The sequence below is a fragment of the Salmo salar genome, chromosome 05 (assembly GCF_965601325.2).
Source record: "Salmo salar chromosome 05, fSalSal1, whole genome shotgun sequence".
NCBI lineage: Eukaryota > Metazoa > Chordata > Actinopteri > Salmoniformes > Salmonidae > Salmo > Salmo salar.
In genome coordinates this window covers 26,147,921-26,162,344 of record NC_138295.1, presented here as the reverse complement: position 1 = coordinate 26,162,344, position 14,424 = coordinate 26,147,921, and the positions used below count along the sequence as shown (strand labels likewise).

Below are 14,424 nucleotides of genomic sequence, written 5' to 3'. Positions count from 1 at the left end.
GCATTTATGTAGTGCTTAGGAAGGCTTTATGAAGCCTTTATAAGCTGAACGTCATTCAAAGTAGGACCAGAGATTTATAGGCCCCCTATGTATGCATTCATAAAGCCTTTATAGCAGCAACATAAGACATTTATCTGTCATAGCCTGGAATTAATATTATGAACAATGGCAAAAGATGTTATGAAGCTTGTTATGATGTGTGCTATAGATGACAGGCACATCTGTTGTCAAATGCTGGTATGTCTTATAAAACTGTTATAAAGGCTTTATGAATGTATACATTGGGGGACTATAACACATTAACAAGCAGTAAGTATGTATGGTTATCTATGGCAATCAATAGTCAACAGTGTTAATGAGTGGCTCATGTCTAGCTCCCAGGATCATCTTATGTAGTCAGCTAGCCGGCAAATCTTAGGTCACACCGAGCTGATTTAGAACCCAGTGAGGGGCGTGCTTGGTGAGGTCTAATGGACTCCTGGTACCCTCAGACCTGGAGCTTGCAGTTTTATCACCAATCAGAGGCAGTGTTTTATTGACAGGCCCACCAGAGAACTGGGCAGCTCTCGGATACTATTTAGGAAAAATAAACAACAAACAATGTTATTTAAGTGATTTATTTATTTTCTACAAATGTGTATTTCAATGTTTTTACAGTGCATTACAGTGCATAATCAGCTGACAATGAAAATGTTGAGAGACATTATCTATTAATTATTTTCTGCAACTGTGATGTTTTGGTCAAAAACATTTCAACGTACTATGGGTAGGCAATTATTTTGTAACATACTGTACTATGCTTCAATGGTTTTTAAGCAATGGTCCTTCCTCAATGGTTGGCTTCTTCAAAATGCATCAATTGATTCATGCAGTATAGAGCAACTGCAAATGATGGAGAACATAGTTCCTGGTTCAATCTTTAGCAGTAGTTGCTGAGGAAGCTGTTTGTCACAGCCAGGGAGCAAAGGCCAACTGCTCTCACTGCTCGCAACTCAGCTGAACTTCTATTAGTTTAACATACTGACTTAACACTTGGGTGCACTTTATAGTGCTCCACTGGCAGGGATTGCATGCTGGGTGCTGAGAGCCGTTAGCCTTCTTACTGTAACCGTTCTTGTTAAAGGCTAGGGTCTGCAGCGTGCCAAGAGACAGAGAGAGAGAGAGAGAGAGAGAGCGAGAGAGAGAGAGAGAGAGAGAGAGAGAGCGAGAGAGAGAGAGAGAGAGAGAGAGAGAGAGAGAGAGAGAGAGAGAGAGAGATTGGCTCAGCTAAGAGCATTTCTCATTACATTAGCTTGTTGCCTGACTAACTGTTGTGGTCGTGTTTCCAACTCTGACTGTGCTACCTTGGGGGTGAATTATGTAACATGAGAATATTAGTGGAAGAATGGGCACATGTTCTCTCAAGTTCTTACAGTGCAAGACTGAAAGATTTAAGATCCAACACAAAAGCCCACGAAAGTTGTGAAAAGTGTCCCCCATAACGATTACTACTGTGTGGAGAAATCGATCGAGGATGTTTTTGTTTGTTTTGTTTTTCCCCATGAGACACTTTGCAGCTACATCCTACAATCATGACTGTTTCTCAGATAGCAGCTGAGGTATTATGGTGGACACTTTGCATCTACATCGTACAATCAAGTCTGTTTCTCAGATAGCAGAGGATGTATTATGGGGGACACTTTGCATCTACATCGTACAATCAAGTCTGTTTCTCAGATAGCAGAGGATGTATTATGGGGGACACTTTGCATCTACATCGTACAATCAAGTCTTTTTCTCAGATAGCAGAGGATGTATTATGGGGGACACTTTGCATCTACATCGTACAATCAAGTCTGTTTCTCAGATAGCAGAGGATGTATTATGGGGGACACTTTGCATCTACATCGTACAATCAAGTCTCTTTCTCAGATAGCAGAGGATGTATTATGGTGGACACTTTGCATCTACATCGTACAATCAAGTCTGTTTCTCAGATAGCAGAGGATGTATTATGGGGGACACTTTGCATCTACATCGTACAATCAAGTATGTTTCTCAGATAGCAGAGGATGTATTATGGGGGACACTTTGCATCTACATCGTACAATCAAGTCTTTTTCTCAGATAGCAGTCAATGTATTTTGGGGGATACTTTTAGCTACATCGTACATTTACATTTACATTTAAGTCATTTAGCAGACGCTCTTATCCAGAGCGACTTACAAATTGGTGCATTCACCTTATGATATCCAGTGGAACAACCACTTTACAATAGTGCATTTAAATCTTTTAGGGGGGGGGGGGTTAGAAGGATTAGAAGGATTACTTTATCCTATCCTGGGTATTCCTTAAAGAGGTGGGGTTTCAGGTGTCTCCGGAAGGTACAGGCATGTCTGTGTCTCACTATTTTTGTCTCTCACTCAGATCTTTTTTTCTGAAATGTATTTGCAAACATTGATTTAAGTAGTTTATGGAAAATATGAAAGATTGTGCATAGAATGTATGCCAAATAGTCAAGACCTTGGATAGCTGCATTTCTGACAGTGTTTCTTTAACCTATCATGGTTTAGCCCCAGCTGTTCCACTGATCTGATCTATTCCAGTAATGCTGTAGCACACCTGATTCAACTGGTCAACAAATTAACAAGATGAATCAGGTGTGCATGTACTGTATTGTATTGTACTGTATTGTAATAGTTCAAATACGTGGAAAAGCTGTGGGCACTCATGGAGAAATTAGGGAAAAACAGCAGCATGTCATACACATATACATGCTCCCACTTGGTTGTCTCAACATGTGACTGACCTTGTTTCTCTGCTGTTTGTTTGGCAGGGCCGGCATTGAAGACCGTCTCCCCCAAGCAAGACTGTGAGGAGCGCAAGCAGGACAAACTGGGCACTGACAAGGGCAGCGAGAGCGGCACGTCCCTAAACGAGCTCTCCACCTCCAGCTCCGAAACCCACTCCGAGGCCACCTCACCCCAGGATGGTCCCAACCTGGTTGGGGGAGGTGGCGGGGGATCCGTGGCCCCCTGCGGAGCCCTCCAGTCCGTCTCCCGGCAGCCCAGCACCCTCACCCTGGGGCGACCCTCCAAGAAGGGCTCGTCAGTGCAGTGGATGCAGCTGCCGGATAAGCGACGCAACAGCGAGCTCTTCCAGTCGCTGATGGGGCGTGAGGGCGGCCTGAGCAGGAAGAAGAACACGGAAAGACTCAGTGCAGAGGAAGAGATGATGCAGTGCATCCAGGACTTTAACAACATCAAAATCCCACAGGCTTTCCCCGAGCGCAAGAGGCAGTGGCAGTCCGAACTACTCCAAAAGTACGGTCTATAGGGGCCACTTTTTATTCCTATCCCCGTCCCACATGTGGTAGCCATCTTTATTTGGATTCCCTCCATTTTGGCTGGTTTTAAGTGCTATGATTCCTCTAAAATGTCTGACAGTACAAATTAAGTTAAAAGGATCATCAACCAACTGTTGTTTTTGTGAATGGAGGCCAGGTTGGTAAGCACATGCATTTCAGGGGCACATGTTAAAAGAAGCACAGCGGAAATCTCCTTTTCTGGTATGTTGTCTCTTAAATTCTAGATTGCAATGGAGATTTCTCATACAAGCCTCAAAAGTAAAATCTGTGTGACTATGTGAAAAGTATTTTGGCTAATTTCTTTCTTTGACACCTTCAGTGACATTCCCACTCCCCTCCCTTTGGAATGGATTGAAATAGTTGTGAATGTAGATGACATGTTAATGAATAAGAAAACATAGATATACTGTATACCACTAAAGACTTAATTACAATTATTGAATTATCTACAGAGAGAGAATTATATGTGTTCAACATGTGAATTGTTTAAGAAGTTTCGTATTCCAGATAGTGGAAAGAGTGGAATATGTCCATTCAGTATCTACCATGGATGTCCTGTGGTGTGTTTACTGTTGTTGTCCATGGTCAATGTGTGAGTAACAAGGTTTATTGCGACTTTTTTAGAATAATTCTACAATAAAATATAATATCATGTTATGACACTTTTGAGTCCAGGACCAGGCTTAATCAGTGTCAAGGAAACCATCTCTTTATGTAAAAATCCTTCAGTGCTGGGCTAAAAACGGTGAAGATGATTTCTTACAATCACTCTAGATAGATAATATTGTGTGCTGAGGGCCAAGCCTTTTTCTACAGTGTTAACTCCAAGCCGCTTTCTCTTGCTCACCCAATAACTTATGGAATTGACTAAAAAAGCTAATTACTGAGCAATGGACGAGTGTTTTTGTCAGTCCCTCTTTGTTGAAAATCATTTATCTAATAAAAGTGTTGAGTAAAGATGAAAAAGCCACTGGCTTTTTATACACCAGTTATTTTGTCAGTGTACAGCATATTGCCAAGGTGAGAGGTTTTGTTTTAAAGGGAGACCTTTTGTTTTAAAGACATTCAATAAAATGACATGTTATGAACTCAACGAATTACACCACAAGGCAAAAATCTAAAACAAATCCATGCTTAGTGAATTTAAGAAAACACTTTACTCAACAATTTGCTTTGACAGATGGAAATGTGGTGGCGATTACATACTTTGACTGTTTTACATTTGCTATTTGAATGAGAAGATAATGAGCTTCAGAGACTGAACATGCTCCACTGAGTTGAACCCCACTAGTCTGAGTTGTCCCTATCCAAGGTGCTGAAATGATCCTCGCTTAGTCTCAAATGAGATTGCAGGTGTATCACAACAGGATGGAAGAAGTGATGTTTTCCCGTCTTCTACCAGGGACCAAACGTCTGAAAATGGAAATGTGCACAATGTTTTTAGATAATTTATTATTTCACTGATGGTTGAAGAGAAACTGAATCTGAAATGGTCGCATATGCTGTATTTATCATAAATCAATATGGGCAATGTTGGAGGACTTCCTCCAAAACAGCCATGGTCCATCCCTTGGGATAAAAAAAAAATCTGTTGCCAGTGTTAGTATTGTTGCCATGGTAATGCTGAAAGTGGATGGGTCCTCCAAACACAATGACAGCCACTCGGGTAGATAGAGGCGTGTGATGCATGCATAGGCAAGTAAGTTATCTTACATTCAGAAGTCCATGTCAACTGACACAATACTTATTATTGAACCACAGGGAAGAAATTATTGAACCACAGCAGTAATTATGAGTCTCTCTTGATTCCATCTATCATTGTGACTGACAAAGCATGAGCAAGTCCTAGTGAAATGTATTATTCATCACAGCGCCTGCGATAAGAACCATTATCTGCTTTTTGTAAATCTAGTGGTCACAGGGCATATATTTTAGGAATCTGCCAATGGAGGATTGGCTATTAGACGAGACCGAGAGGCCGTCTAAACCAAGGTTTCCCAAACTCAGTTCTCGGGCCTCCCTGGCAATAAACATCACAAATGTTTTTGTTATAAATGTCTACTGAACAATAATGTGTTTTTCCACTTAGTGAGAGTAAATCTTTCAATTAGGATGCAATTGAGTTTCTCGTCATTCTAAATTGTGTAAACACTGTTTTATTGAATACACAGCTTATTGTAAACACAGTTTTCCTTAGTAAATCTTATCCCGAGGGCAGCAAACACACAACAACAAAATAGTCCCAGACATGTAAACATTCTTTCCATATTTTGCTGATGGAATTGTTCATCTTCAAGAAGGCATGCCATATCAGGTGTTGTACAGATAACATGGTAATGACTCTAATGAAGCGCCATCACAAGCTGTAGTTGGACCTGTACAAACATGTTTAGAATTTCCACATGGATCAGTTACATAATTGTGTTGGACAATTGGAAGTCTGCCTTGGGGCAAAATGTCATCCAATACTGTATGGACATGATGGTGACAACAAACCATAATGTTAAACCATAACACAAACCGATAGATCTTTTCTCAATTAGTTCGGAGTGGTTCTTTTGTAGCAATAGCTCAGCCAACCACTCTACTGAAAAAAACATCTAACAGATTGGAAGCAGAATTGGAACTACAAGGAAATTAACATTTTCACATCTTGAGTGTGGACATCAAAGAGGGTACGTGCACCTGCCAAATGAGACTGCAGTACATTACAGTTGATGGATTTTTATATTATATATCTGCATATTTAAAAAAAGCACAGGAAAATGAGCTGATCTTCAGAAACCTGAAGGTTTTACCTCAGTCGTCCCTTTAAATATATGACTTCATCAACCAAGGTAGACCTGGCCTTATCCTATCCTGAGAGCATGCATACTACTACTGCAGTGCTATAATGATACAATGATGCAATTAAAAGCAGTTACTTTTGGGTATGTCTATTTAGGCGGAAATCAACATTTTTGCCATTCCGTTTATTGAGAGATCAAATGGGAAAATGCAGCCGGGAAAATAAATCCATTGAGGATATTTTAACATAGGATCAACCTTAAGATTTAGCCAGATAAGGTACATTGGACTATTGATTATCAGCATTGCATCACCTGAGTTGAGTTGAGTTGACGCTTGCAAGTTTGCTGTAAATTCTTGATTAATGTGTCTGATGTTGCATCTGACATATCAGCATACTACTCATTTGCAGGTGATGTCCTGTACTCCTGTACTTTTCAGCTCTTCTGAAAACCAAGCAAATACTTTCTATTGAAGGCCTAGAAGTACATACTCACCAGAGGTTGGTTTTGATGGCATTTCTATGTTAATGGCAGCGTGAGATGGTTCAAATCATGTTGAAGTGTATATGTTTGACCTACAATGGTAGGATGACAAATAACCCTGTAGTAAACATTGTGACAACATAACTCATTTATGTGGTGTCATAAATCTTTCTAAATATAATGATGAAAGCCTGATCTTTCTCAGCACTTTACAATTGTCTAAATAGTCAGCAATAAAGCAAAGCAAAAGTGCAGTTTCTTGAAATGATGTTCCCTCATGACAAAACATTCCACCGCATCCTATTCTTATGGGCTGCACATCATTTTTCAAGATTGTGAACAGCACTTTTCTTCATTGAGTTGTTTTTGCAGCGTAATTTTTGATATGACAGCAACCCAATGGAGCAAATAGTTGGCATACGTGTTTACAATGTGAGATCTGTTGTCCAAGTCAAGTCAAACTAAAATGAATAAAGTGAGTATGCTGTAGCCCTAAAACAAATGTTAATAAAGGTATTAGTTGATTCTTGCGTGTCTGAGTGGAACAAAATTCAGATTGACCTATAATCTGCAATTTTGTTGAGATTGGCTTGACATGACAGGGGTTTTGCACAACAAAAGGTTTTTAAAAAAACGAAAAAAATACTAATCTATCTTGAGCTCTTGTTCCAGATCAGTTTTGCCACTGTTTGATAAGGGCTCATACAAAGCCTGGACTGTCAGTTTCCATATGAAATGAGACCCAGTTGGAGTCTTGGGGCTTGACGTGGGTGTAAAATATGCGGCCTATGCCCTGAAACCACCACCGCGGGAGGTGTAACCATTAGCGTAGCCACACCACCTTGCCCTTGTGCGCGCCACTGGGCCTAAATGAATGCCATGCAGCCAGGCACACTCTCCACCTGACTATCACAGCAGTACAGAGGAGGCCAGTGTAATAGAGCTGTCTTTGCTTCATGCTTGACTCACTACTATCTAGACCCAGGCGAGAAACACATGCTCCCAATCACTCAGTTTAAATCAACTGTCTGATAGCGATGATTTGGTTCGCCTCGAGACGTCCCTTCTAGGGGTTGTTTTCACTTCCCTTTGAAATGGGTTTTAGTATTTTTAGAGAAGCCCTCCAGATTGCACTAGATGACAACAAAACGAGCGAAAAAGCCTCCGCAGACGCTACGTGTCCCTTATATCTCAATGTGGTTCTTCCTTTAGTGTTTCCATTGACTGAGCTCCATGTGAGTTTTCTAATGTTTTTTCCTATAGAGTAAGTCGTTGTGCACCTAGGCACATCCCCGCATCCCAGCCTACGTTCTATGGTGCTACGCGAATGCACATGCGCTGTATATGCATACCTCCTCTCCCTGGCCGATCTGTAATGAAGTCAGTGTTTTAATGTGCTTCACCGTTCCACACAGCTGATGTGTCCTTGCTGTTCTAGTCACCATCCATCTGGGCTCTGGTGTAAATTACATTTCACATGCATCCTCTCTCCAAATACCTGTTTACCATTATCTCTATCCATCATCTTGGATGTAGGAGTTTTTTCAATTTTACTGATACATTCCTTAATAATGTGCTATATTCGTTGACAGCTCAGCACGAACAGACTTTGAATGCAAAAAAGTATAGGTCTGTACAGTAGCTTTGTGGAGATGATATGAGTAAGGTTATTTGAGAGCTTTAGGCTTAATAAAGGTATGTCAATCTCATTAGTGTCATGCCATTCACATTGGCATTCATGGCTGTACAGCTCCAGTCTTTTTGCCTGGCTACCCAGACGCTTTGCTCCAGCCAAAAACTACGTCACGCCCACGGGCGTTTTAATGCTAATTTCCTGCAAATCTATGCATTATGCCATGGCTAATGCTGTGTTCCTCTGTTCTAACATTATGATAAAATCAAACTGGTATGTGCCCTGAATGCCCAGTTTGGGAATTTTGATTCTCCATGACTCTCTAGCTTTTATGTAATGGTATTATTTAAAATTATATTTAGTTCAATATATTTTCGGCATACTTTCTATCTGGTTCGAGATTTTGGCAATGAAGCCACGTAGCTTCTTCCCCAAAGTTGGGGACATTGGCTCGTGAAACTTCCTCTAACTTCCTTCATACTGGACGCAGAGACGTAAAAATCGTATCCACGAAGGTATTCTGTTGCAGCAAGCGATAATCAGAAAATTATATTTTTTTCAGTTTGAAAACCCCTGCCCTACTGAACAAGGCCAAGGTGTGTGTGTACTATCCAGCCTATTAGTCATGTCAATTGATCAATTAAGTGCCAAGCACTTCAATTAAATGCCATTTAAGTACTAAGCAGGAATACATCTATGAAGTGCCATGCAGGGGAGAAATGCAATCAGCAGTTCTGCAGAACTCAGTTGCGTACCGCTGCCATATGGGATTGTTATGGTAGAGGAGGAAAGCTTGGACTTGATTATGTAAGAGCAGCAACCATCAGGCAGTGGGTTCTCTCAGTTGGGATGTGTTGAGATATGCCTCACTGGTAGGCAGATGTCCATACAAGCTTCTGTGAGTTTCCTTTCCATCTCTCTCTAAAATGCTTTGACATTTTGGTGGCGAACAAAGCAGTCTCTGGGTCTTCTTTAGTATGTTCATGTGTCAAAAGGAAAATACATTTTTCTGGGTGATAATGGAACTTTGGTGTGGCCACTTCAATTGGTCCATTTCCACTGCGGAACATTGTTCAGAAATCTTTTCTGTTGTGCATTGAATGGTTCATCAGAGACTCAGAAAGGGTCAGAAAAGCACAGTAGAAGACAAAGGGATGAAGCGCTTTTCCTCCAGTATGTCTAAACTACCTTCATATCTAAACTACCTTCATGTCTATACAGCCTCTTGGAAGACAGAAATTCTTTGGATTAAGTTTGATTTGTAGTTATTGATCGAGACATGTAACATTTGGCTACAACACTCTGCTCTTTCAGAGCAGCTCACAGATCACTGCACCTGTACATACCACATCTGCAAATAGCCCATCCAACTACCTCATCCCCATACTGTATTTATTTATTTATCTTGCTCCTTTGCATATCTATCACTCCAGTGTTTAATTGGTATATTGTAATTACTTTGCCACCATGGCCTATTTATTGCCTTACCTCCCTTATCTTACCTCATTTGCACACACTGTATATAGACTTTTTCTACTGTATTATTGACTGTATGTTTGTTCATTCCATGTGTAACTCTGTGTTGTTGTATGTGTCAAACTGCTTAGCTTTATCTTGGCCAGGTCGCAGTTGTAAATGACAACTTGTTCTCAACTAGCCTACCTGGTTAAATAAAGGTGAAATAAATAAAATAAACTCTCCTCATTGGTTGGACTTCTGAAGGCCCTGGCAAGAACGAACTTTAGAATACTATATAGGTAAAGAAAAATAAATGTCTTGTGAGGAGTCATCTTTCCAGTGCTGACTTCTTAGTCAAGTCAGTCCTGTGATGCTCTTGTCTTTTGCATTCTCAACATGTATTCAATCATATAACTGAATATATCACAGTATTCCTATCCTAATATGATGCCTCTGTAGCCTCATAATGATCAAACTCCTGTCAGAAAAGGTCAGACGGTGGTGACTTCCTCATCCTCAACAGGTCCTGACAGAACCTCTTTCCTCAGTCTTAGACATGCTTCTCACGTGGATAAAGTGGAGCCAGTTCAGAAGGGGAACCCCAGTGTGGTGGCATCAGCTCATTCCATCAGCGGATATTGCACCAATTGGATTCACACTCTACTTACTGTACATGCAATCTATTTAGTTGTCCAGTTCTACACTTGCTTCCTCAATGCAGGATGTCACATGTTCACATGTGCTGGTGTTTCTTGCTGCCTTGTCGCTGTAACTAGCTGTTACTCGCCATGCTTGCTGTTTATGTCATCCCACTACCACCTCAGCCTCCACCTGTCTGGGTTCTGGCTTTCTTCTTTCAGGGGATTTGATATAACTACAAGCAATGAGGATGATCTGTTATATCATCTTCTTATGAGCAGAGCCTTAACGCCATGACATGCGTTGTAATCTTTTCTACTAAATGGTTAAACGCGGTGTTTCCTTTCTGAAGCGGTATTCTGGACAGATTGGATGGGTCGTGTCTTTATTGGTGGTTTCTTGCTATACTGTATGCTCATTAAGATCATATAACGAGGTTACCGGTAATAGGAATTGATCTGTTTTAGCATTACAATGACAGAATCACATTCAATGACTCTGTAATGATGGCCCTTAGCACGACAAGATGTGTCAAGAGCAGGGAATCAGCTGGACATATTTTATATGATCAAATCAATCTGTTATTTTTCATACAGCCATCGAGAGCTTATTGATCCATCTATTTTTGTTTAAAATTCATTTTATGTAAACAACTACCACATATTATCATTTGATTGCTTAAGACATTTATAACAAATGGTCTCTCCTATGGCAACAATAAGATCTCCAAAAGAGACCGTATAAGACCTAAATTCTCTACACCAAAGCTTCCATAAAAGGTCTTGCCATTGTGCCAATGCTAAATCTCTTCTGCAAATAATTCCAGGAGGCAGCTTCCCCCTGTAGACTAGGCGGAATTAAAGCAATGTCGAGTGAGGGCTGCTGTCACCCAGATTGCCAAGCCTACTTATGAAATCCAGAGCGCCTTGTAATATAATACATATTCAGCCAGTTACATAGAATTCCATTCCAGACAGCTCTTACATGCGATTACTAAACAAAAGACAAAGTAAATACAGTAGCATTACAATGGGTTCCATTTTGGGAAAACAAAACATGTTTGTCTTTCATTGAATAACTAGCAAAGTGTACAAGCCAATTGGAACAAAAGGAAATTACATTGGAACATTCAGAACATGCAGAGATTGTATGATATTGTCATAGATGTTAACGTCTTATAATAGTTGTGTTTGTTGTCTTTGCCACAAACCACTCGGCATAGCAGCAAGGCATCTGCATAGCATGGCAAGTTTTTTTGTTGCATTTACAGTATAGACCCAACATTTTGACATTCCAACGCCATTCCCTGTTTGGCATTCACATCCTGCCTCTACTATCTGTGCCAATGGTAATCTTCCTCCTCCAGAGACGGACAAAATCATTAGGTGAATTGAAGAGGGAACATGACTGAAAAAACCCAGACAATAGACTAACAACAGTGATGTTGAAAGCAGCCTTCTCTAGGAGCAGAGACGTGTCCACTCTAACTAGAAGAAATATTACGATTACATCAGTAGATCTTTGCTTTGAGTGTCAATTTCTTGGTTTTGTGGATAGATGTGTGATTTTTGTATTAATGCGTTGGATTTGTGGATCAATTTCACATTGAAAGCTCTTTTTCAAATACTGTCTTTTGATTATTTGGAGCTGGTATATGACTGAATGGCAAGAAAAGCATACCATAAATACAACGTAGTAGTATTAGTGTTGCCTAGTCACAGATTGTGTTTAATGACAAACTACAGTACATATAATCGTTTAAGAGCTCTTTGACTCCCTGATACGGTCACTCACTCCTGTCCTCCAGTCAGACCAAAAGGCAAACAAACAGGTATTGATCTGGTGAGACAGACAACAGAGATCAGTGGAGAGAAGTAGATGAAGTCGGTGTTCCCGAGGTGCACTGTCAACAAATCTGCCTGAAGTGGTCCATTCGATCCATTGGGACGTAAAGGCACAGTGTTGCAGATTACAGGGCACTCACTTCCCCCCTTGCTTTCATTGTGTTAGCTATTTATTTCCCCTTCGCACTTCAGTGACAGTGCAGTGGTCACATTACCATATAGGATACCCTATAGAACCCAACCCACATTGCAGTCTTTATGAAGTACTGTAGCATGCAGTTACTGTTGCTACTGTAACCTAAGCAGATGTTTTACAAGCTAGCACACTATGAATTACTGTACCAAAAACCCAAACAATGGATAGTTGTTTGTGCTAGCCATACCTACCACAGTATGATGTTGGTGGAGGACCAGTCAGTTTCATAGTGTATTCTCATTGATCTGATTTCACGCACCCTCTGTAAAAATGTTTTTATCCCTACTTTCTTTTCTCTACATCTTTGTTCTAGTTTGTAAACACATTTACTGCTTAATACATAACTACTGTTCAATAGGCCTAGATAGCTACGATAGGTTTGACAGAGTCCGGCCCAGAGTCCGGCTCTCTCCAAATCTCCTCAACCCCAAAATCCTCCTAGGAAGGAATCTAGAGGATGGAGTCTAGAGCAAGGAGTCTAGAGGAAGGAATCTCGAGGAAGGAATCTCGAGGAAGGAAGAATCTCGAGGAAGGAATCTTGAGGAAGGAATCTCAAGGGAAACAGAAAAGTATTATGAAGGCTGTGTTCATCTAAGCATATCAATGTGATGACATATCCCTACCTGTTGTGTGTATGTACTGACATGTATGTGTAACTGATAGACGCACACACAAATGTTAATGTTTTAAATACATGTAAATTGTCAAGTCTTTTGTCTGTAATGTCTTTTTCGTTATGTGTCGGACCCCAGTAAGACTAGCTGTAGCTATTGGCGTCGGCTAACAGGGATCATAATGAAGAAAATCCAATCAAATATTTTTTTACAGTATATATTATCTAAAGGTTACATTGTTTGGTACTAAAGCAACTTTTAAAATGTAAACTCCTACTTCTTAACATGGTTGTGTTAACTGAAGCTCTTTCTTCTTAACATGGTAGTGTTAACTGAAGCTCCTATTTCTTAACATGGTAGTGTTAACTGAAGCTCCTACTTCTTAACATAGTAGTGTTAACTGAAGCTCCTTCTTCTTAACATGGTAGTGTTAACTGAAGCTCCTATTTCTTAACATGGTAGTGTTAACTGAAGCTCCTATTTCATAACATGGTAGTGTTAACTGAAGCTCCTACTTCTTAACATGGTAGTGTTAACTGAAGCTCCTTCTTCTTAACATAGTAGTGTTAACTGAAGCTCCTTCTTAACATGGTAGTGTTAACTGAAGATCCTACTTCTTAACATGGTAGTGTTAATGTACATTGAGTTTTTACTGTAGATTTCCTATTATTGTCTTTCTTCCTATCAAAGAGGTGAGAGCCTTCACAGTGCTGTCAAACTTCTGCTCATTGCAGAGAAATCGATACTGCAGGGCTTTTTCTGTAGTTAGTTATAGGAAATAAGAAGTCACCAGTACCTCGCCTTTGTAACACAATGTCAGACTTCAGAGGGACACACTTTCATCTGTAAGAAATAATTGGTAGAAAATTGTGTGTGTGGTGTGCAGTATTATTTTTCCTCCATCAAAGAAAAAAGAGAACGGCAATTATTCTGCCACTTATCACGCTTCTCCTCGGTCTTGGACTGGTCTGCTTCAGAAGGACTTCTGAACATTTCTCTGAAATTTACTGCAAAGCAAAACATTGCATTATGCTATGTAAAGCATAACAGCAGGGACACAATTCGCTTGATGTACACAACTGTTTTGCTCCCTTGTTTCTGAATACACACTACTACTTACCTAGCTATAGTATTGGTAGTGGCGATTTTAGCATGTAAATCTTGGTGGGGAAAATCCCCAAAATGTATGAATGCCAGCAAAGCCACTACACAACAAAACACTAAACAATACATTAATTGCACTATAACGGTGACAAACGGTGCCCACAAACTGTTAGGGCCTACATAAAGTTGTCCCAACAGCAGAGCTTTCTTTTGAGCACCATGGAGTGAGTCCTTATCACTGCTACACCTGGCTGTCAGCGGAGCCTTGTCTGGCAGTGAAACAGTTCATTCAGCCTTATTTACTACCTTTTAAAATAA

At 40.3% G+C, this 14,424-nt stretch overlaps 1 protein-coding gene across 1 annotated transcript in view; it reads left to right on the top strand.

Moving 5' to 3' along the window:
* The window catches only part of LOC106604547 (BTB/POZ domain-containing protein KCTD8), a 36,344-nt gene extending 27,199 nt beyond the window's left edge, over positions 1-9,145 (top strand). Inside the window, exon 2 of the mRNA XM_082975114.1 lies at positions 2,816-9,145. Coding sequence (XP_082831240.1) covers positions 2,816-3,315 — 500 coding nt within the window. The 3' untranslated portion in view covers positions 3,316-9,145. The remainder of the gene's footprint in view (positions 1-2,815) is intronic.
* Positions 9,146-14,424: the final 5,279 nt, after the last annotated feature.